This window comes from Apus apus, chromosome 8, assembly GCF_020740795.1.
Source record: "Apus apus isolate bApuApu2 chromosome 8, bApuApu2.pri.cur, whole genome shotgun sequence".
Classification (NCBI taxonomy): domain Eukaryota; kingdom Metazoa; phylum Chordata; class Aves; order Apodiformes; family Apodidae; genus Apus; species Apus apus.
The window spans coordinates 10,645,842-10,671,546 of NC_067289.1; the positions used below are offsets into that span (position 1 = coordinate 10,645,842).

Sequence of the window (25,705 nt, forward strand, 5' to 3'; positions counted from 1 at the left end):
GTTGTTTAAGAATATTTTCTGCAGCCTACTGCCAAGAAAAATGGCCTTGAACACGTATCTGAGCAAAGTCAGATATCCTGGTGTGACATTCCTATTTGCTCCTATTTCTTCACACAAGACAAAGCAGTGCTGGAAACAGGTCACTCCACATACGGATCCAAGGACTCTGAACCTCACTCAGGAGACCCCCAGCACACTAACTGTCAGGACTTGGGGGGACTTGTCTTGCCAGGGGACTGGTTTGGGTGTCATCTGCTTGGTCCCAATAATTGGAAGACTTCCTACCCAGTCCAAGGAGTAGGAGACACATTCCTCTAGTCCACCTGGGAGTGCGCACATGCAACGATTTTCCTTGCAAAACCCTCTATGAAACCCAGCTCACTTGCTTATTTTCCTCACCATATGCCCAGCCTTGAGCTCCCTCCCTCTTGAAGCAAATTCAAGGAGAGCCACAGCACCTTGCAGCCAGGGTAGTTCAAGCCCTGTGCTGACCATCAACACATAGGGCAGCTCTCAGAAATGCTTGTGTCCTCCCTGTCAGCAGCACTGTCCTCTGGAGGTGGCAGTTCTTTTCTTTTTAGGGAACTCTTTAAAATGGTTTGAGATACACATTCTTAATGAAAATCCAAAAATAAGCAGAAATAGGCAAAACTGTTTTCCTTTAATTCCTATACATATATTCAGAGAAAAGTTACTCCACTGTATGTAGAAAACAGCTATACACTTTCTCCTATACAGGTTGTTAAAGCAAAAACATGAAGCTAACTGAAACACAGGTCCATTTTCAGATGGGATGCAAGAACGTCCTGAATAAGAAGACCCCCTTTACTTGAACCATGGCTTGAAAATTGTTGCCTGTGCAAATGCTAAGGCAAAAAACTACCACCAGCATATGTGACAGAACATAACTTTCACTGCTCTCAGAATACATTAGTCTTACAACGCCACTTTACCAGTACACAAATAAAATTACACCAAAGTATATCAGCAAAACCGAACACTGCAGAAGATCCTATATAGGGCAGGTTCAGTTTAAGATTAATTCAATTGCTTTAGCCAATTTATATTCTCCATCTAAGAACCTGCATCTACCCTTCATATTTCTATTATCTCCTCTGCACTCATTTAAAGCATAAATCCTCACCAACATAAATGGGCTTTCCATGCATGTAAAAAAAGAAAATATATGCAAGAGAGATCCTCTCTGAAGCTGAAAGCATTTTGTAAAAGAAATTAGTACATCCAACTCTCTATTTTCAATATTAGAATAAGATTCAGCCAAATCCTCTAAAGCACTCTGGGATACAGACGTGTAAGGCTTCTACAAGCAGTTTACTCTTCCCTAACTTCAGTATTAAGCATTTTAATTTTTTTTTTTAATTATTCCTGTAATATTACATGAAGAGAAAGTAAATAAAATACTTGATCTTCACTTAGGATTTGCACTTGTTGGGGCATTAGTTTATTTGATGCACTACACTTTTGGAAAACACATCGTTAAAGCCTCTGTATCTTTTACTAATGAGCATTATATCTAAATTTACTGAAGCTATTACGATGTGCCCCATGCTTTGACATGTGTCCTTTTGGTTCATTTGGGGAGGGTAGAAAGAAGCAGTAAACCAAGCTCAATTGACAGTACAAAATATGCAATGCTTAGAGATAACAACAGAAGGCCTTTAATGAAGCAAGAAGAAAATAAGCTCTATGGTTCACACACATTAAACATGGTGGAAAACAGTAGGCTGGGGAGTGATGATACAGTTTAGCTTCTCTCACTTGTTTAATTTGTTTCTTTATTGAAGTTAATGGCCATCTTAATATTACAGGCTTACAAAATTATAATGAAGACCAGGCAGCTAGCTGGACTTGTATTTACAGCTGCATAAACTTGCACTCAAAACAATCACTCCTGTCCATGCTATTGCTGCAAAGAGAACATTTTTATTAAGCTTTATGGGGATAAAATGAGATGGCTTTAAGAATATGTGCAGCTTCCAAACAGCTATGGATTCAGTAGCCAAAAAAAGCAATAAATGTTCAGGAGGAGTAGAGTTTTTTAGTTATCTATAGAAATTTAAGTAAAACACTAGATTGTTAATCACCCCTTTATGTAATTTGGATTTATCCGCCTCTTAGGGCACATTTTGAGCCAACAGGACAGCATGAACAGAAAAGAGGACCTTGTTCTCTGGCTAATGAAAACAGAGACATTGTTCTCTTTGCATTAATTTTGATGGATCCAGTATCAAGACACACAAAACCAAGCCATGCACAGTTGCAGCACAGCAGAGGGAAGCCATTCACCTGTTCTTCCGCTGGTCAGAGCAAAAATGTTGGGGTTGGAGGGCAATGAAGGGGAAGAGGAATGAAGCTGAAGTTGCCACCACCAAAACCATGCTGTGTGGGCTGCATGAAACTGGGAGAGTGGTTCATCAGTTTGGGTATTTTCTAAATATTGAAGAGCCACCAGGCCTGGAAGATGGGGAGCAAACTGTCTCCTGAAAGCTGAAGCAATAATGTTTTTTGCTACTGTCATGGCTGAGCTGGCTAGGGTGGGACACAAGTGGCAGAGGCTGCACAGGACAGCAATGCTGCCCAAAACAGCTTGGGAAAGTCTCATCTAGAAGGAAAAAAAAACAAAACAAAACAAACAAACAAAAAAACCACAAAACAAACAAACAAAAAAAAACAGTCTAAGTTTTAAAAGTGCAATGACCAATAAAAGCAGCAACACAGCATTAATAAATTTGCTGTAGAAGCATCTAGGGTAGAGTAGAAACGGGGTGTTTTGCAAGCATGTGGTAAGAGATAGCCCTGCTGCAAGGCCTTTGCAATCAAAATTAACAAGGCAGAAAAACAAAAACAGGCAGTAATATCTGAGCAGACATTATTCCTAAATTGCTCTATCATTATTCCTAAATTGCTCTATTATGCAAGAAATTAGAATAAGACCTAGCAGGGGAATTTTAAGACAATGTTTTAATTATTTAATAAGTAACCCAATGAGAAACACTTTATTTCTATGGATACTCTGATCACAATCAATATTACTTGCTATTCATCCTATAAGTGTATGAGCTTTTCCCTTGCAAGCTAGCTTCCAGCCTCTGCTACACTGTAGCATTTTGAGTTTCATGTGCTGGGACATTTATCAGTAAGGTCCACAGTTGATGGCACACATTTTCTCGAACAGTGAAAGTTACTTTTGAGAAAAGCAGAAAAAGGAAGAGAGACAAAAGGGAAAACTAAAACTCTTGGCATCAGCAAGACCAGAAGAGCAGCAACAAGGGCAACAGGCTGCCCCAGTGGCTTTGGTGAAAGGGCAGAGCTGTGGGAACACAGAGGCAGGACCTTGGCCTTACACAGGTTAAGGTCTCAAAGCACTGTCCAGGTCTCCCAGAAAACATCTCAAATCCAGTCAATAGGTTGACACAAGTGTAACAATGTCAGGTGTGTCCTAGAGTTGCAGTCATCAAGCTTGGTGCCTAAATGCTGACACTACACTGTGCCGGTGAAGACTATCTGTGGCCATGGCCCCTTCCTACTCTAGAGGCCCCAAACAAACCCCACCACAATCAATACTATGCAGAATGCTTAGTACAGGAACCATTTTATTTTGCCTTGTGAGTGAAGCAATTAAGCTATTCTAAAAGACCAAGTTCCATTTATTTATATTCCTTCTTGGTTATTTTTTCCAATCTCTATCAGAAAGTGCAAGACAATTTTAAAATACCAGCACCACTCTAATGACATTTATACAAATTGCTAAACAAGACTTCCATCACTCTTCATCTAAGATACACCATCAGAGAAATTTCAACATCATACCTTCCAGAAAGCCTGAATTGATAGTCTCACCAATTCAATCCAATAACAGGCAAGCAGTAAGTATCATGCCTGCAAATGCCATATCATTAAAATATATTTTCCCATTTAATAACAGTATAATCTCAATAATGCAATTATTTGTACTGTTTATGCTCCTCTCAGCCTCCCAGGCTGCTGAGAAAAGTTCATCCACTGGTAGAAACTGGAAGAATAAGATCGCCTGACCCAGGTGGGTAACAAGGAGCTGCTGGTTGTTCCACACTGACTTTACTTTTAAGAACCTTCCAATAGAATGGAAAAAAAAAACCACACAAGAGCACTTAAACCTATGACACCACTTCAAAAATTGCAGGCAGCATTTTTAACCTCTGTCTTTCTGCATTACTGCAGCAGTTTTTGGAAAAGCGACAGCAGAAAAGAGAGTCACTTAGGCAGTTTCCTTCATGCCACCACCACAGCTCAAAGGGACAGAAATCAAGAAACATTAGAATCAGTGTAATCTGGTTAGGACATTAAGGAGGAATAAAACACACAGAACCTAAAATCTGTTAAAAAGGCCAGAGAAAGAACACACTTCTGAATAGAGAGAAACTTACTTTCTGGAGACACTCCAGATTTTCAGTTTCCATCCGGCAGTACTTAGTGTTGTGATAAGGGAAGAGGTTTCCAGCTGCAACATGAGTGCACAACATTTTACATGAAAGACCTACAACCACAACAGCCACAATCTAATCAAAGTCCTTAGGATCTGAACAAGGATGGACACATTTTTAAATACACACATCTAAATCACACTCATGCCTGTATACAGAAACATGCTCTATTAAATAAGAGCAGATTAGAAACCTGTGATGGAAGTGTGGTCCAGCTAGGAAAAACAAAAGGCTTATTCTCACTCTTTTTTGTTCTTCCCCAGAAATGGGTGGTTTAGCTTAAACTAAAACTTGCCATTTACAGGTATAAAAATAAGCTAGCTGACTTTTTTATTCTTCACAACAGCTATTGACCTTCACACTCGGTACCCCAGCATTCACAAATGCCACAACCATCGCAGGGAAGAGGCAGGATGCATATGGGTGCTCAACCACAGCTGCCAGAGATGACAAGCCTCTGGGCACTGCATCCCACTGCCCTGCCTTGCTGGTCTCAGCTGGAGGACGGTGAGAAGCTGTGGCTCCTCTGGGGCCAGAGACCTGCCTCTCACCTAACGTACACAACGTACGTGTTCACATGAAAGCAAATTATCACCCAGGAAAAATTCAGAGCCCAAGTGCTTTACTGTACCCAGAAATGCTGCTCTGCTTTAGGCTGTCCTTATGACCAGGGCTGTGATAGTCCAACTTTAGGATGCAGGGCTGTCATTCCTTATTTGCAAACAGGACTGGTGGGGAAAGGAGGGAAGAGGGCCAAGAAGATGCCCTTTGGGAACTACAGCCTCCAAGTCAACCCGGTCTCACTGAGCAACCAGCACCACAAACTGCAAAATGTGTGCACTCTGTGCTGCAAATCAATGCTAACACCATTTCTCCTGTTTGGTAAAATCATGCCTGTGTGTCTAGAAGAGTGGGAACAGAGATGGCACAGCCAGCCCAAGCAGGCAGACACAGACATGCAGTAACAGGAGGAATGAGTCTGAAGCCTTCTGCTTCAAATAAAGAATATATTTTAGGAAACACAATGGCAACAATGTTGTGTTAGATATGGAATTGGGCAGGAAAGAGAAGCTCTCTTAATCTGATCAATCATTTAACTTTCCAGATTTCCTAGCAGTTGCCTCTAGATTACTTCAAGAGGGACATTTCTCTGGTATTCTTAAAACTATCCCATTCAATTACAGACTAAGATTGGATCTCAGCAGAAAAGTTTTGTTGCTTCAGAATTCAGCAGCTAACTCCAAATGAAAGAGCAAAGAGAAGCCAGTCTTGTGATGAAAGGACAAGGAAAAAGAGCAATCGCATAACAAAACTAATGCCCAAGCCTCTGAACAGCAAAGCAATTGCATGTGTCAAGTTCCCATAAGAAGATGATGCCAGCTGAGGCTTATGTTAAAACCATGCAATAAAATTAGATGTCTGGAGCCTCTGTCAGAAGAATGATGCTATCTCATTAATGGGATTACATAGAAAAATTGGAGGGATTTCAGTCAAGAGGAATAAAACGATTAAGGATCAAAGAGTGTGACTCATGAGAGAAAGTAAAAACCAGATGCTGTGCTCTTGTCTGAAAACCCATGTCTCAGAACCAGAGAGGCTCAGTGGTACCAACACCACCATAGCATTTCCCCCCCTTGCAACTGGAATAACAGTGATAGATCAGACCCCAATTAGCAAAAACTCATGTTATAAAACACTGGCTTTGTTAAGGCAACAGTATTATCATATCACTCAGGAAGAAACTAATAATCAGAAGGGAAAGAGGAAAGGAAGGCTAATTACCTAGAAATAGCTGGAGGATACAAGTCCCATAAGAGAAGAATGATTTTAGTCAGAAAAAAAAAAAAAAAGGAGAAAAAGAGAGATTGTGGCTAGAGAGACAGGGCAAAATCAGAGCATTTTGGTTAATGATTGGAGAGGATTTGTCAATCATAGGAACAACACAGGAATCATCCTCATAAGGCAGGTACTGGAAATCACAACTGGTGACTTATCTGAAGAGATTCTGGCCACCACCCCAAAAACAGTGCTGTAAGACTCCATCACTGGCAGAAGGTGAACTGGCTACAGGAGGAAAGGGAGAAAGAGAAACAGTGCAAGCAGGATAAGGGGAGCATTGTGACTGTCAGTGATGACTAGGGAGCATCTGCTATGTAATATTGCAGGAAAAATAAATTAATAAATAAGAGATCTCTAAATACAAAATGAGATTCTCTTCACTGAGGGGTTCAACACTTCTCTGTAATCCATCTTTTACATTTGAAGGACTGTAGGTTAAGTAAAAAGGTTCATTTAAATTCTACACATATTCACAGATATAAAATGATTTCAAAAGGCATTATTATGCCTGAACTCTCTCACTGGGGTGAAAGCCAGATACTTTGTGAATCAATTTTTATGATTGCTAATATTCTCAAAAAATTCGTTAGATGTCAACATAAAGCACAAAATACATGCCTGTGGGAGATGCTACAAGCTCCCACACAAATCATATTAGGGTCACTTTCCCTGCATTCCTCTGTGTCAGCACAGGGCAGCGCAACTTCAGCACCCAGCAGTGGTCTTGTTTCTTGGCTACTGTGGCAGGCAAAAGTCAAACACAAATGACGCTTTTCAAGAAGAAATTTTGCTGAGGAAGTGCCAGACCTGGAGGTGCCCAAGCAAAGCCCTTCAAAGCACGCCCACATTCTGAGCCATCCTCACAGTGTGCTGAGAGAAGCAGAGGAGCCCACCAGGAAGCAGCTTCTTCCAACCTCACCTTACATCAGGTCCTCGAACGAGGAAGCATATGCACACGTGTGTGCATGCATACACAGTGGCAGGGGAAGGGGTTAGGACATTCGTTCCACTTCAGACCTCACCCAGTACATGCAGCACCAGGCAACAGCTCTTCTAGAGCTGACACTCTACAGAGCAGTGGAGACTGATGCCCAATTATTTCCATTCTCACCAAGACTGTCGGGGCAGGTGGACACTCCCTAGAACTGACAGCCAGGACCCAGCTCAGGCTGCAAGGCTGTCGTGGCTCTGCAGGCCAAGCGAGCTCTGCGACCAAGCAAAATGGCTCCAGGAGAAGATGCAAACAGAGCAGATTCATTTGCTGGTTTTATATGGTTTCTTACCACTGAAGAACACACTCAAAACTCTTAAGCCATTAAACTCTTAAGAAGAGCTTTTCCAGAACAAGTGCTTTGATATAACTGGGAAAATTCATTTTGTTACATAAGCAAAGCAAGATCTAAGTCTCCTTCCTACCCTTTTATTTTTTTCCTCTCATTAAAAAACAAACAAAACAAAAAAAAAACAACACACCAAATAACCCAAAGTAATCTTGAGTTTTGAGTTGCAACCCTATTTCAGTTTATATATACCTGTGTTAGTACAAATTGCTAAATGCAAATACACAGCATTTAGCCCTTCACTTCCCATCTCAGCAGTAGCACTTACTGAAAAACTGGCAGTGTTTACAGCAAGCTATGTTCAATGCAGGCTGTTAGAAACTCTCCATAATTTCCATTATGCCACACAACCCAAACCTTCTTTTCCTGAATCCCAAAATTTCCGGTCAGAAACACCCAATGACTTTTTTGATTTAGAAACATTATCTTAATAGCAGCAGTTAATGGGGTTTCCAGAACAGCATCACTGACCATGTTGGTTACTTTGGGCTCTCTAGAGGCCTCACATGTACATGCAACACCTTCACAGTGATCTCATTCCTTATGTTGAAACTCCCAACTACCTTGCATCCAGTGTGAGTCCGGGTCTTCATGAGTGGAGTTGTGGTGCACAGCTCAATGGCTTCTGGTTCATGGAAGATCACTGTCGGGAGAGGCTCCTTCCGAAGAGTTAGGACATTCAACTTAGTCTTTAGCATGGTCTGAAAGTGCTAAATGAGAAAGAAAAGCAATTATCACTAGCTCTAGTGCAGAAAAATGAGAGTTCATAGTTGGATGTGTCTGCAGGTTTCACTTGCTGTTCAGTGCCTTGAAGTTTCCATCGGGAGAGTTAACAAGTTTGATAATTTAAGGCAGTGAACATTCATTATATTGCTATTAGCAACATTAAGACAGTTTTTAATTTAAAAAAGACATACATGCACAAAATGAGAGGGCTCATTAGAATCCATGTATGTCCCAAAAAGGTTCTAAATTCAACCTCTGGTCACTCCCAGGATTATTCTAAAATTGTTCATAAACCCAGTTCCTCTACTAATGACCAAATGACAGGAAGAACAGGGGATCCAAGACCATCCAAAGAACTATAGATTCATCCATTATTGTTTTCTCTCCTCTGTACGTAAACAGAATCCCATTGACCTTTGTAGATCTTATCATTCCCACCAAGAGGAATGCCTCATTGGTTGGCCTTTAGGATGTGAATTTTAAATTCTCTTCCTTTGTAAGCAATAGTTCCCCTTGTCTCCAATGTAAATACCACTACTGGTACTAATTAATAGATGTCATTCAAAACTTGCCACTTGTTATAGCAGACAAGAAATAAATCCCCAGGCCTGGGAAGGCAGAGCACCATGCACAGGTCGATTCCCCACCTGTGACCAGCCCCTTTTCAAGTTGTAACTTGAACTGTTACAGTTGAACACTTACTTGGCTGTGACTACAGCTCAAAACTGCACATCTTTCATCCTTTATCCATTTAGATGGTGCTACTGATACAGGCATTATGTTTGAAAGAAATGTAAGGAGCAACATAACAGTAAGAAATTAGCAGCAATTTAGGGAATGCTGTCTCCAAAGTCATCTGCTGCCTTGGGTATACAGGAGATGGGAGAGGAAGGCAGAGGTGAAAACTTCCCTTAATGTATTTTTAGCCTGAAGCTGTACTGTTTTGCTGGTGGGCCAATCTTGGACCAAACCAGAGGTAATGGTTACGAAGTGACAGATTGAAGATCTTTTCCTAGCATTTAACTTCTCCCTCCCTGTGGGCTGAAAAAGCTGCATTTCCACATATTATTTGTTTACAGAGATTCTCAAATAAAGAACAGGGCTTCCATTAGATTCTCAAGAGATGAAAAAACTCCATTTAGCCCCTCCAAGTACTAAGCTTGGCCCTCCAAAATGGTTCTTCTCCTCTACTAGCATATCTGTCAACTTCAATGGGACTACTGACAGAGGGAGCACAATCTGACCAAAAAGAAGAAAACTATGACAACAATCTACTTTTTTTCATGTTGTAACAACCACAAATACAGTCTCAAACAAGGAAGAGACTACTCTCTGCCCTACAAAGGCAATTCAACACTTGTATGAGGAGCAAGTTGGAGTGGCTGGGTGCCAAAAACACTAGAGCACAATTGGCAGCACACAGATAATTAGTTGCCAAAGAAGTGCAGGATGGATTGGGGGTGGACACAGAAGCAGCCTCTTGCTTTGGACTGCACAGCTGGTGCAGTCCCTGCACACAGGTCATATGATGGCTGCCACAAGAAAATCAAGCTTCCGCCAGGAGACATCATGCAGTGAGCCCCCAAATAAGCAAGTTATTTAAATTCATGCCTAACTTTCACTATGTGAGCAGTCCCAGTAAAGCACACGTGGGTAGTCAATGGGATTATTCATGTGCTTTAAGCCAAGAACAGGATAAAGTGCTTCGCTGAACCCATTTCTTAGTTTCCACTCCAAACTGGCATCTCCTGTGGAAACTGTTGGCAAATGCTGACCTATAACAGAAGCCAATGTATTTTTTGAGCAGAGGCATTAGCTCTCCATTGCTGTGAAACCAGAATATTTCTTTAAAGTCCTTTAAGTTCACAAAGTTCTTGAAAAGCATGACTTGGGCAATTCAGTGAATAAAGGTTCAGGGAACATTATACCATTCACATTTCATGTGTCAGAACTACTAGGTTCATTTAGTAGCTCTTATACTGAAAATCACCAAAAAGAAGATATTCATAACTGGCATGACTGTCACTACAGCTCAAAACTGCACATGCTTCATCCTTTATCCATTTAGATGGTGCTACTGATGCAGACATTGTATTTGAAAGAAATGTAAGTAGCAACATAACAGTAAGAAATTAGCAGCAAGTCTTAAAATTCCTTGAGCAAATGAAATACCTGAATTGCCAAAGAAAGGATCAGAGCTGTAATTAACACTGTATTTTCCTATTTGCTAAACATGAAATCACTCAGAGTAAAATTTAAGGCCCTAATAAAATTAGAAGATTACTTTAATACAAAAACATAATTCTGCTTATTCAAGGATCTCAGTTTCATCATTCTATTTTGCTTAGTCTACCAGTCTTAATGGCATCCTTTCCCCCTATAAAAGAGAAACAAATGGTGAATAACTGGCAGCCCAAACCCATAGCAGTCCAAGACTGTCACTACAGAGGTACAATACCTACTACTTTGCCTCCTTGGGGACCTTCAAAGTGCTCCTTATTTCAATGAAAATCCTGTCATCACTAACCCTCTTAGATACAGGTTATTGACCATAAGAACAAAGAACTCTTAAATTATTTTCAACAGATATTTTGTTATCAACTAAATCACACATTAGCTCTAGAATAACTATTTCACAAAATTCAGCTTGCAAATTTTAGGTGGTATGTATTTAGTCCAAGCACAATTTCTGGAAAAAAAAATTAACAGGGTTTTGGTTTCATTTGTCAACCAAAAAAGTCACTTCCATAACTCAGGCCAAATGTCTTGGAGAAAGCAGCTGTTACTATATACAATTAAACATGCCTTGAAGAAGAAACGTATGCACTGACAATTTGTAACAATAATGCTTTACACTTCTGTATAGCTCTTCATCTTCAGGTCCTAAATTAAACAGTCACTGTTCACACTATCGAGTACTCAGCAGCCAAGCTCTGGCTAGTGGATCTTTCCATTTTCATGATGGAAATAAAACAAAGACTGAAATTCCATAAATCTAAGAAAGGGTTATATATTGGATGTGAATATAAAAAGTTAAGAAAGAGTGTAACTCACTCTAATCTGTAATCCAGCAATAGGTGATGAGCAAAATGAACAGAGTTTACAGGCTAATCAGGTTGCAACACAGCAAACATGAAGCTTCAGCACCTTAGTCCTCAGCCCAGGCTCTCTCTTAACACCAGCATTACATCCTACATACGACTGCATAAACTGGCCTCATGTTTCCAGATGACCTCTATTTGGCCAGATTTCACCAAAGACACATATTGAGTGCAAAGTCCAAAATCACAGGAAATTAACTTGTGAAAAAGAGTAATTCTAAAAGTTCAAATCCTCTGAAAGAGGGGTTGGCTGGAATGAGCAGGAATCCTCTGTGCAATTCATCCTTCTACAGATGAATTCCTACAAAAGGAATTCCCAGATGAAATAAGCATTAGAGCATCAGCAAAAGATTGGTCCCTGGGAAATTTAAAAATAACATTTACTACTTTAGCTCAAGTACTTCCCCCACCTTTGAAACCTATTTAGTTCTGGAATGATACCAAAACTTTTCAACAGTATCCCATAGCAAGACACATCAGCCTAGGAGAGGAAAGGAACAACCAAGCACATTGAACTGCAAGAGAATTTTAAAAGCCAAAATGTTCCTTTTGCCTGTTCCCAGTGGAATTTTACTACCAGTGTATCCAGTCTGTAGATAAAAGACTCCAGTATCTTACTCATAGTCAGAGATGACAACAACACAGTAGTCCTTTAGCAATACAGCTACACCATCAGTGACACGAGCCCAGGACCACCCCACTTCTAGTTTTCCTGCAAGGAAACAATTCTGGTATCATTTATATGAAAACTGACCCATTTCAAGGCTTTGTTTTGTTTAAAGCAAATGCTACCCAGTACAGATAAATGTCAAATCTGATCCATTTCTTGTTAAACAAATACTGCTAATACAGTTGAAATACTTTCCCCTCCCCCATATTAAGCTTTACTGTGCTGTATTTATTTATCCTTTACTAGCAGTTTATATAAACATTGTACTGAATAGTACAATAAAATCCTCTACAGAGAGGATGGAAGCACTTATCAAAGTCACAAATCATCTCATCAGCAGCCTGTTCTGTAACACAAAACTGAATGGCATGCACAAATCCAAGATCATGTCATGACTCTTTATACTCAAGCAGATCCACCCCGAGTAATCCCAAATCCAATCCAGCTCCAGAAATCTGGTTATTAAAAGCTTCTCTCACCTAACATGTCAAGAGCTATATTTTGCCAGCCTGTCAAACCAAATCCATTCAATCTCTTTCAGGTAACAGATGCTACTTAGGTGAAAAGGCAGGTAACTATGTCAGAATGTACGTCTCTCAATTGCAAAGAAACAGCAACAGGCAAAAGTGGACAAACACCACACCACAAAAAAAAACAACCACCCACAACCTGCATGGTTGCACATCAGAAACCAGTGCCTGCCACCATTTTCCCTCCTCACATCCTCCTGCTCCCACAAATCTCCTGCCAGATAGTGTAGAGGAGAAATGGTGGCAACAAGGAGTGTTTTGGCACAGAAAAGAGTAATGTGCATTTACCAGGGTAAGCTCAAATCTGCATGACTGGACACCGAGCAGAAGATGCCATCAAAGCAAGCAAGGCCTGAGACTGGGAAAAGGAAAGCCTGGGAGAGGCAGCACCCAGCAGGCTGCAAGCCATGCTCCCTGCTGCCAGGCACAGGGACCCTCCAGGACTTCCCCTGCTGTTGCTGAAAGTAGAAAGGGAATCAAGGATAAAGCTCTGATGGAAAAACCTATAGTATACAGAAAAAATGCACAGGTGAAGGGAAGTGGACACAGGACTGCAGAGAGGAAAGCAGGACAAGGACACAGGGACCCTTTAAGCTTAGCTGCAGTGTTAACTACAGAAGAAACCAAAATTAATCAAATGTCAAAAAGCATTTCAGCAAAGATGCTACTGAATGTTTGCAAGCAACCAGTGAGACCTGCTCCATCTCATTCTAATACCAGTTTCTTAGGGAATATTCTTCCTCCTCCAGTGATAAAACATCTCTTAAAAACATACAACTATCAGAATTTCATAAATAAAACCTGCACTCTCCATTGACAGCTCTGATCACACAGCTGTCTGTGTGACGATGCTCACATTGCCTTGTTTTCTTGCAAGTTTAAAGAATTTCTGTTTCCTCACAATTTAATTCATGTGAAACGTTTTGTTCTCAGACCCTGTGTACTTTGAGTTTGCTCTGGCTGGATGCCTCCATTCCATTGCCAAGCTTATGCGATTCCAATCAGCAGGATTGCTGCCCAAACAAAACACAATCCCAGATACAAACACCCTCCAAACTGCAGGGAGCTTCAGAGCCAGATGAGAATTTCATGACTGATCCTCTAACATCTCTCTACACTCAGCCAAACTAAACCCCCGACCTAAGCAAATCTGAATAGACAGAATATTCAAAGACTAACTTAGCAGTTTAGCTGCAATTGCTCAGAACCTCAAGTCCCACTATAGAGATTCACATCAGAGTAGGAAGGATTAAATATTTCAGGGCACTCATAATGACAAAAATAAAATAACAACTCCTTGAAATGTCAGTGGAGGACATAAAGAAGTCACACTACTACAATAAAAAGTTTATAATCAGTCTGTACATTACAGTACCTAAATTTCCAGTCTATTTTTTAAGGGGGTATTAGTCATGTGGATGAAATATTAACACCTAAAAATGTCAATCAAATTTGGATTTGATCTTTTACAGTTTATTAACTGTTAAGCACATTTTTAAATTAGTCCTAGTTTCCAACACCTGGTGTTCATGGTGTATACATTATACCAGAAATAAAGCTTGACTTTCTCCATTGTATCAACTGAGCTGCTTTCATATATAAATAACTGCTTTCTAAAGCAGTTTTGGCCCCAGAAATTACTATTAACTCTCAAATTTTAGTAACTTTGTCACAACCGAGCTAGCTCTCATGCCACCCAAACTCAATACCAGATAGCTCTGTTGTGTATTTTATTAAATGCAATCAGTGTAAATAACATTTACACTTGCAGTTAACAACTCTGCCTTTTTCTTCCATCCCATTCCTGATGATGTTGCTCTTCAAACTATGTTCAGAAGTCCAGCAAACAAAACCAGTCTGGGAAGCAAAGCTCCATCATATGGTATTGAAGGAAAATAAAGTCATCCCCATTATCTGCTGTTCATCTTCTCATCACCAGAGCAGCAGAACCTCCCCAAAAGCACTGTGTCCAGGTGCAAGCCTAGAATTTTAAACTAGAGTACAATTTCAAAAGTACCAGAGTGTCAGAATTTCTCTGTGCAAGCAGAAGTATTTATCAGTCCCAGCATTTTTCAGGACAAATGCTGGTCAAAATACAAGCCCAAGACAAGACAAATGTTTAAAAAAAAAAAAAAAAAAAAGAAAAAAAAAAAGCAAGAGTGGAAGTAAATGAAGAAATAGGAGCTGACAAGAAGAGAAAGAACAAAATAGAACACGCAGCAGCATAGATATGTCAAGTTCATTCACTCTGATTTTGAGCTGACCCCTTAGCTGCTTTCCAACATATTTTTCCCCTAACATGGGTTTCCAGTAGATGTATTATTTGATATAGTTGGCCCAATATTAAAACAATGGAATCCTGCAGCATGAAGGAGGCTGTTGCTTTTTCAATTTGCTCTTGGAGGCTTTCCAATAATTTCTGTGTCAGAGGATGCTTTAAAAAGTTCTTTCTCCTCACTCTGTGCCTGGCAGAGCAAGCCCATCTCATACAATACCTGCCAGACAGCCACTGCGTTCCCAAACACAGCCCTTTCCAAACCAGAATTGCACCCTCACACTCTTCTTCATTTTTTTAAAATAAATCAATAACTTGTAAAGCAGTTATGTAGTTCAGTGACCTCTCTCCTGCCTTTCTAAGGCTTTTTTTCCCAAGACAGAGATATAGACTGGATAACATAGGTGCCTGCTACATGCAGAGAATTTGCCTCAATTATTCGCTAGAGAGAAACAAACGGTACAAATTCTTGCCAAAAAAAGCTTATGTATTGCTTAAATATAAGCCTAATGAACTTTGGTCTATGAATTCTAATATTTACCATTACAAGAAAATAGGAGGCTATTCCTTCCTCAAAGGCCATCCATTTTGTGACTGTCTCCTTTGATGTTAATTTACAGGACTGCCTTTTTCAGGTCTGAAACACACCCAGGATTTAAGCCTGGCATTCTTGAAGGTATCTGAGAGAGGTTCCTCTTACTTCCAACGGACACAAGCCATCTTCAAGTGAACAGACATGCTCCTTTGGCAAGTCAGCCCTTTTGGAAAATCTTTTACAGAAGACAAAGAAAGCATCCTGGTGGCTTTAGCCTTCCCCCTCTCTACACATCCCCATGAGCACCACTAGTACATGCTCCAGAGCATTTCCCAAAGGAACTATGTCTGGCCAGTGCTGCTGTCCCATCATGTGCATCTTCTCAAAGAGGCTTTCCTGGCCTGAATACATTCACAGGCATTTCATCTCCTGCAATAGTATTGCTTTCATACCTCCACCAGAACTCTGCCAGGATTTATAGATATAGAAACCTTTGTACAGATGATGCAGAATACAGACAAAATTTGGGCCCCATTGCAGTGCAAACGCATAACCCCTGTTCCGGGGGAGGACTTCACACAATAGCTCTTCCCATTTCCTAAAGTCATCAGTAAGAGCAGTACACCAGAGAGCCTACATCAGGAACAAGGGAGTTTACAGAAAGTAAAATACCTTCTACAACGTGTCTCATTAATTCAGCAAAGATTTAGAGTTGGGTAATTGACAGGATTTGGACCAAGAAACCTTCACAGAAGAAAATCAAACCAACTCATTTACATTCCTGTTTCTCCTGCAATTACCTTACTGGTTAAGCTGGGCCAAAATAGTCAGATGCAAAACTTACTCTGCTTTTCCCAGTGCAGAATGAGTCAAATAAAGTTGCTGAGGACGGCGCTCACCTCTGCTGGTGCTAACCTTCAGTACCCCCGGACAGGACATCCCTCTTATACCCATGTCCTCCAGACATAAAGGTTAAATCTGCATGGTGTTTTCAAGGTTTTTCAAAAGTAAGTAATCTTTTCTGATGTTTCAATTTTTTTCTGATTTTCAAATGACAGTCCCTTAGCACTTGACAAGGGATATTAAGCTTCTGAGTTCCCACAATTTAAGCACCCAAACCCAGAGATACTCAGAAACTCTAGCTCCTCTGTAAAGCCGCAGTTTTTCTTCTTTACTTGTCAGCAAAGTTCAGATAATTTTGCAGAAGCTTAACTAATCCCTTGGCTGAGTATTGAGTTTCAAAATGCTAGTGAAGATACACATATATACATATCTATAGTTCTTAGAACAAAGGGACCAAACAAAAAAAGCAAATCCCTCTAGAAAATAAATAAAATATGCACCATGAGATTCAACCAGACACCCTTATCGCCCCAAGGCATGGTTAATGGACTATCTGCCAGTACATATGGGACCAATTAAAAAGAGCTAACTCCTCACACAGGCGCTGCAGCGTCACTCTGGAGGAATCCACAATTGATTAAACAAACTCAAGTAATTCCATCCTAGAAACACGTGCTCATTCTTAACAAAATCCCAGTCTTTAGGAATCCCGTATGTCATTAAAAACACATCCTTGCTTCCACAGAAGTTGGTGGCAAAACAAATCTGAAGTTCAACAGGAACAGAACTAGTCCCCACCTTTACTGCTGCTTTACATGTGCTACTACATGAACCTACATTATTACAGCAGTTTAGACTAGTAACCAAATTGCTATTTTAGTCTTATAATTCAGCATCACAATGAAACTAAGAGCATTGAATTATGGAAATACTTAATTGTTTTAATAAAGAAAACAGAAGAGTTTCAAACTATCCAAATGCTCCCTTCTAGCAAAACCAGCAGAATTTGAAGACTTCAGGCTTGTACACGGATCGTCATTCAACCTCTGTACATTGTGAAAGCTGCTACTTCTTTTTCCAGTCATTATACTCTCGCTTTTGTCCAACCTGCTCCAAACTTTGTTCAACACAGCAATGACTTGCAAGTTTTCCACACAAAAAAACCCACTGCAGAATAAACAATCCCAGAGAGTGACAAAGAGGAACACCCTTATTCTCAGTAAAGCCTCAACATTCTTCCCCCCTCCATTGAAAGCTGACCACCTTAAACAGAATCCATTCTCAGCCACTTCACAACTTATATAATTTTGCATTTACAAAAAGCCAGTCAATTTTGTATCTGCAAGTTTTGTCTCAATTTCCAAGTTGCAGAAGAAACAAGAACATAAATGAGTGGTTTTGTCAAGTTTGTTGTGGTGGGTTTTTTAATTTTTTTAAGTTTCTTGGTGCAAAACCTGCCAATTAGTGTAAGTAATATTTTAATATGTTTCAGGCTTAGGGGAAATAAAATCATATAGCACATCAACATCCAGGGAAAAGGGCCTGTGCTGTTAAAGCCCTGAGCTTCTCTAGATGCAGATCTAAAATATAGCCTGTAATACAACATGATGGAAGTATTCTGAATGGCTGTGACATTTATGGTCTCTGGTGCACCTGTGTCAGGGAGCAAACTAAACAGATGTGAAAGAGCCAACAAAATTAAAATAAATGAACTGCCTGCCCAGCATTTCCCCACCATCTTCTTCCTTTGCCCCATTCAATTTAACTTACAAGCATTACTGATGTAGTTATTCTAACATGTGCCAAAGCACATAGAGCACTAATTCTACAGGAGATGCTAACAAAGTGGCTTTTATCAAACTTGATGCATCTGAAATCTAAATTATTTATCCTGAAAGAGAAGGGACTGGAAGAATTTAGGGGCCTCTGATAAAAATACTGAAGTATTGAATTGTGTGAATACAGATTGGTTATTCCTTGAGGGGAAAAAAGTTTTAAGACAAAGGTATGTATTTTGCTGGAAAAAAGCCCACACACAACAGCATTTTGTGAGGCCAAACTTTTGAGCAGCTTTACAAATTCAGTATTTTATAATTATAATAAGACAGCTAAAAATTCCACTTTCACAACCACCACCCCAAATAAATAATTGTCAAAATAAATCCAGTAGATTTCCATGCAAAAATGTATCTTTTAAAGCTTAAGCCTGCAATAATGCTTTTTATAGCCTGTGAGTCTGCCCGGATTTGCAGCTTTTGCTATTTGCTCTCTGACCACTAAGCACAAGAGTTATCTGTCTTAAAATTATCTTTTTTTAATACTTGAAATTCTTCATGTTGCAGCCCTACCAATGCATTCTCAACTGTGCTTATCTGAGCTCTTTGCCATAGAGTTCTTTCAAAGAAGTATCCAAGCCAAATTAAGTTATGCCAATTACAGTAATCTGACCAAAAGAAATAATGGGGGGTGGGGAAGTCTGATTCTGAACCAATATGGCAGTAACCAGGTAGACTGCAAATATAGGGCAGATGGAAGCATGCACAAGGATTAAATATGCATCTCTAAAGCTGCATGTATGGGTCAGCCCCAATTCTGCAATGCAAGAAGAATCCACAGAAGACTTCTGAAGGGAATCTGTTGAGTTTCCTGGCCTCTTCCACAAATACTTTTAGGAAAAGTAACTGTCTAGTTTGTAGTGTTTATCGCACTTTCTTACCTTTGGAAAGCAAACATCATTTAGAAAGCAAATAAAGTAAACACAATGAAGAGCTTCTATCCGTGAAGAGAACAACACAACAACTACACAAGACTTCTGCCTCATCACCACTCTCTTCCATCAGTTTTCATTACAGCTGCTTTGATCCTCAGAGTACCCACTGCAAAGCTCCTCTGCCTACCTTCAGCACAAGCACAGAATAAGGCTTTGCCTCGAGGTCGCCACTTGGAGAGAGGGTGGTCAGAGCTGAATGTTCAAAATGGACATTTCTCTTCCTGAAGGTTGATTGAAGTAGATGACAGAAGGCTGTTTTCTTGCTTTCTGAGTGTTAGCATTATTTAATGGAAAGTCTGCAAGAATGTTTGTACTATTGGTAAGTTACCTGGGAAACTTCTGCAGCTAAAATATTTTCTATTAAAAATAAAAAATACTCTGTAATTTCAGAACAAAGCTTGAAACAGATAATGTCAAAATTGGAAATTCTGGGCAAACTGTTAACTGAAGTAACAGTTTTTAACTCCATGTCAATTAATCACTGCTAGTTCCCCTCTGATGTAATGACCTTTAACCCAACTGGACTATTTTTGGTCTTAGATGACTTTAGAAACAGAAGTTATCTTAGTTTGATTTTTGTTCCATTTTAGGTGCTGAGTTCTCTGCCTGTAACAGTTTTTCAGATGACATTAGAAAAGCCTCTGAAATAACATCAGCCAAGTTTTGCATGCACAGCTATTTGCACAAGCCAAATCTACAGTTTTACAAGACAACTGGCTAGATAAACATCTGTCTGCTCGGTTCTGAGCAGCTGATGAGTGTAGGAGACCTTTGATCATTCAACAAAGCTCGTTCCCTCCTGGGTACAATCTAGCAAGCAACCACCATAACTGAGGTGTTCCAAGTTTTGCTTTTTCCCATCTTTTAAGCACTGGTTGGGTATCACACACACCTCTGTGTCATCCACACCACAAGAGCACAACAGATGAAATCAGAGGTTGAAGAGCTATAGCCTCTCCCTGTAGAAACAGGAACAAAAACTATCAACGTTTTCTGCTGTTCAAGCCAGGCAAGTGTATGCAGTAGTTACTCATAAAAGACAGCAATGGGTTTTGACCACAGCACAATGAAAAAAACCTAAGCATGTGGATCTGCTTGAACACATATTCTAAAAAAGAATTGACTTGTAGAAATAAAGATGAGAAATCATTTGAAAACCATTATATTCCATGCAGTGCTCCATCACTAGGATGAAGATTAAAAGGGAACCAGCTTAAACCAGCACATGAAACAGGGCTGTGGTTATAATCTATTTTGCCTGTACTATCTGTAGAAAAGTGATTAGTTCCAACTCCTGCTCTACAACACGAGCATTTCCACTTTCATGTTTTATCACTATTATAGTTGGAAATTAACAGACTCTGGTGGCTATCAGTGATATTCCCAATCCAGCAGAGTAAAGTTGTTCCTGAAGCACATTTGGGATTGCCTTTTCTGCTTACACAGTAGACAAATCACAAATGCAGCTTCCTGTGAAGCTGTAAATATTTGATAGTGTTCAATCATGCAGTATATATCTGAGTGGGAAAAGGGCACAATCATCTATCTAGAGAACAAATTCATTCATCAGCTCCAGTACAGTTTCCCTCCTTGCCTTCCTCCCTGAATGTGTGCTGATGTACTGGAGAATGGGAGTAGCACACAGCTTGTGGGTTATTTATTTGCTGAAATACCACCACAGACCAGAGAATTCTGGGGAAGAAAGAAGAGATAAATCTGAAAACAGCATAAGCAAGGAAAGCGCTGTTTAGGAAATAACACTTGCACAACACAGAGGTAAATCTCAGTGGTAACTTGGCAGAGCTACAGCAACCCATGCCACCTGTGCTAGGTTGCATGAAAGACTCCTGGTGTGTTGCTTCCTCAGAGGAGATGAGGTTATACTTTGTCTGATCACCACGAATGGCTGCTTCATCATCAGTGGTCACAGAGGGTGGCTATCTTTCCATTTATTTAGCTGTACATATGCATGCACAGCAGAAGGAACAAGCAATACGAGTTTCATTTTTCCCCAGCCCATTCAGCTTGGAAGAGATTCTTCTCCAGTTCAGCACATGAAGCGCTCTGGCCTCAGCCTTTTTTCTGTTTGGCACACAATCAGACCATAGTTAGAGGAAATCCAATGCTTCTATAAAAGTTGCAGCTCAATAAATCGTGTCTTACCTCTCTTCCCTATCCATGTTCAAAGGGAGAAAACACTGCATGGCTCCCAAAGCCAATGCCATTTGAACATTACTTTCCATCTGTACATGTTTCAATTTTCAAAGCCACACTCAGTATGAAAAAAGGCACAGCAAAGAAGAAAGGTTGTCTTACTGTATTATATTCGCCTAATAATCATAAGCAATTTCTCAGATAAGTCCTCCAGGCATAGTCTTAATGCTGAAGCAATTCTTGTTCCATTTTAACCATCCACTGATGCAGAGCTGATAGCCCAGTTCATTATAAAGTACAAAGCACTATTTCAAGAAATGCCATAATTTATCAGGCAGAGTCTACTCACGCTCCCCACAGCAGCCTGGATGCACAACACCAACTGCTGCTGGCACTTCCTGAACCCAGCACTGAAGTCCCTGGGTTTTGGGTTCAGCTGCTCACAGTGCACGAATCACACAGTAAAACTCCCTGCTACAGAGACCAACATACCATCTTCTACCTGCAGTTTTTCAACAGGCTTAGCCACATTTAAAAATGCATTAATCACACTTTCTTCATGTTAAGCATTTGCTTTTAAGCAGCTATAAAACTCATACAGGAAAGATGGCTAAAGAAGATAAATATTGCAATATTTTTTTTAATATAACTTGATTCCTACCTAGCACAAAATTTCACACATTCGTTTGACTAAGGACTCAAGTCCAAAACAGTGACAGAACTCTCACTTAGTGTTGCTGGGTATCATTTGTTGGCCATTTGATTTTATATCCCAGTGACTAGAGCCCACATCTGGACCATGAAAATTGTAACAGACAAAGCAAGGGATTGTGTACCTGGGATCAAGATCAATCTAGTCCCCAAATCACTCTTTTGAGGGACTGTGCTTAATTTCTCACAACTACTCCCCAACACACAGGAGATGTCGGTCTTTGGACTCACATAAGACAGGAATGAATCACTTCTGCTACCCATTGGTAGGCATCCTTCCAACAAAACAGTGGTCAGTGGTACACCCTTCCCAAGTCCTCATTAGGAAGGTGTGTATGGGACCATAAGGCATATTGGCCACCAAGTGATAATTCCATTAGAAACTCTACTGGTGGCTCTGCTAAACTAGGCCTACACCCAAGTGAGACACTGCAAATCCAGAGTACCTTCCTGGTCCACATCGACTCTGCAGACATCACACCACTCTGCTTAAGAATTTGTATTGTTTTCTGGAAGCAAATCTTCTTTTTAAAATAAAGCCCACTAGAAGGAGATTAACTGCCCTCAAAAAATACTTAACAACCTCTTTGCTTGTTATCGAGTGGCCCATACATATGCCAGATGAGAGCTGTAGACAATGATAATGCATTAAATAAATACTTGTGCTTAAAATCCATAAGCCTACTTATGACTAGTTTGAGACATACTAGTATCTACAGCTCATTCAGTTCACGAATCCTCTGCTCTCAAAATGTCCATTCAGCAGCCTTGCCAGATACTGTTTCACAATACTACAGGCTCACTTATTCATAAACAAATCATTAACATTCTTGACATAAATCCATAGCGTACAACAAATCCCAGCTATGATAGTGTTTTACTACATTTACTGTGCCCATCATGAATGAGAGTTCTGTTTCACCAAAAAAACCACCCTCAACAAATAAAAGGCAAATTATTCCCTGTGAGAAAACCATCAGGATGAAATGCCTATCCACATATTACAAGCAAATGATCAAGTTCATATATAGGAATAAAACTGGCATTCAGATAGTGAAATGGGCTGCCTTAATTTATGCAAGAAATTTTATTGCTAGAACTCTAATAATTAAGAAGCTCTAATGGTTAAACAGATCATTACAGATTTTTAAAACTTCCTCAGCTACAAGGCAAACTTTTTGCACATCCCCTTTTCTCTACACACTGGCACAGGAATCATCTGAAAAGATTATTCTAATGCTCTTCAGCATACACTCACTGCCAGCATTTTAATTACAGCCCTGGATCACAGGATTTCAGGCAAACCCAAAAATATCAGGGTCCATTTTCAAACACATACATCACAGCATTGATTAGACTAATTAAAATTAACGAAATAGCTTAACAAACACATCAGGACCAGGCTGCAGAATATACTCCACATAGATGGCAGCACAGAGCAATACTTCAAATCAGGGTTTTCCCAAAAAACACGGTCCACAGCTAAAACCTCTGCAGGTGCCCCAGAATGTCTCTGGCAGGCAGACGGCATCCCAGCAGGGAGGGGCAGAGAGGCACGGTGGGAGGGAATTCCCTGCAGCAGGGAGATGCTCCCACAGCAGGGATGTTCTCCAACAGCCCCTCCAGGACAGACCACGGATCCGCACATGGCATCCCACCACCTACCAGCCATGCTTTGGAAATCACTGACTTAAACCCTTTACCCTTAACTCACTAACACCTTCCTCAATATATTTAAGTAATTAAATGCTTCCCTGAATGGCCACATTTAGGTAATTTAAAAAGAGAGTGGGAGATAGTTAAATTTTCTATTGATGCTCTTGGCGGATGAGAAATACGCTCGCAAGAGCTGGACTTCTCCCCGGATTAATAAACATAAAACAGACTGCCTCCTGTGCCAGCTGTCAGCTCAGCCCAAAGAATAAAAGAAGTTTTCTATTCCAGAAAATATACACGTGCACTGAAACATGGAACACTTTGCAAGGCCTCCATCCTGCAGAAAATCAGACCCTTACTTACCAGGCAGTGCACAGGCCTGTGGCACTGCTGGCAGCTCACAATAGGTGAAAACAAGCACATGGCTGAAGTTTTGCAGAAATCAGACCTTTGTTACTGTAAATACATTGCACACTTTTATAGTAATTATGCTATAGCCTTTACTAGGGGCATGTCCCCTCTTTTTTATTATTTTGATTATCATGGCTTTTCCATTTTCAGCTAGTTTTATTTTCAGGATTGTGATAATTTCACCGCAGTACACTTGCATACGAATATATACAGCAAGAATAGCTTGTGGTGTTTAGGCCTGACCTACTGATGGATGTTCTGCATCTATTTATGGATTTCTCTCTGTACCCAGCCTTCAAAAACACTTCAAACCTATTTTTGCCGAATACACAGCTACCAAAGAACCACTGGGCTTGTCTAGCCTGGCTTTTTGTACCACAGAGGTCACAATCTCTAGCATTTCTTGCTTTCAGCCTTGATCTCCCAAAGTCGTAACATATCTGTTAGTTTGAAAGCCATCACAGCTGAAAGAGTGCAAGGAATCTTCTCATTTGCGTCCAGGTATTTTGTGCATCTCAGAATCAAAGTTTTAGATATTGTCTGCAACAATAACAGATTAAAGCCAACTTAAAAAAAAGCACCAACAACAATTTAAGGCAGAAAATCACACATCTATAAAAAGTAGGGCACTACCGAAACTCCAGACTATGAGGGCCAGGTAAAAGTGATGCATGATTTGAAAGAAGACAAACAGCTCTGCAGGAATCAGCAAGGGAATCAAATGACTGAAGCACTTGTTTGCAGTATGACACAACATAATGACTCTGAATCCGAGAAGATGGCCACACTGCAGAGCCAACAAGGAAGCATCCAGTTAGGGAACACACACTGCCTAGCTCCATGGAGCAGCAGCTGGGAGTGGGCAGGAGGGAAAATAACTGAGTAACACTGGAAAAGTGTGAGGGAAAAGGGTACTCGCAATCTGGAGCAATTTCATCCTGCTGTGTTATGGGTACCTCAGGGTGTGTGCACGGCAGCTTGGTAAGAGGCAGCAAAGCCAGCTAAATACTACCCACAAAGTGCCAAAAGCCCCTATGCTGGCTGTGGAGAACTGCAGCTGGCAACAGCAAAAACTGTTAATGGGAAAGCTCAGCAGACACCCTGAGGACATACATGTTTGCCACCTTTGATTTCTCCTTTTCTGGCCAACACGAGTATTGGCAACTGGTAACAGCATAAGAAACATCTTCTAAGCTCTGCAAACCAACAGCTGCACGTCACTTGGTAGTGCTGACAGTTGTTCACTAACCTGGTTTAGAAGCCAAAGTGAACAATACTTGCTACTAAAGGCAAAAGCTGGTCATCAAAACTCATCTGTCACTGCCTGGCTCCAAAACACATCTCATGACAAACTCCAGCTTGTGCTTGCACTACTGCATGTGGGACACACCCCCGACAATGCTCCACTCACCTCAGCCCCTCATCCCCTTCCCCTTTTCCCACTGATCTAGGCCTTTAAAAAAAAAAAAGACCCAATGCAGAGCCCTCAGGCCACGGATCTAGCAGCAAAGTCATCAGTGTTTTAACAGCGATTTCAAACAGGAGCAAAGCCAAGCCTGAATCCTCAGATTATCCTTTGCAAAAACCCAGCATCAGCATTAGCAAAATAAAAGATCAAATGAGTTGGCTCAGACAATTATTTCTGTACCCATGTTTATTA

At 40.4% G+C, this 25,705-nt stretch overlaps 1 protein-coding gene across 2 annotated transcripts in view; it reads right to left on the minus strand.

Annotated features, from left to right (window-relative positions):
- PID1 (phosphotyrosine interaction domain containing 1) overlaps positions 1–25,705 on the minus strand; it is an 81,153-nt gene that overhangs the window by 40,073 nt on the left and 15,375 nt on the right. For both annotated transcript variants that reach the window (XM_051626719.1, XM_051626720.1), the window contains exon 2: positions 8,227–8,373. In XM_051626719.1, coding sequence (XP_051482679.1) covers positions 8,227–8,373 — 147 coding nt within the window. The remainder of the gene's footprint in view (positions 1–8,226; positions 8,374–25,705) is intronic.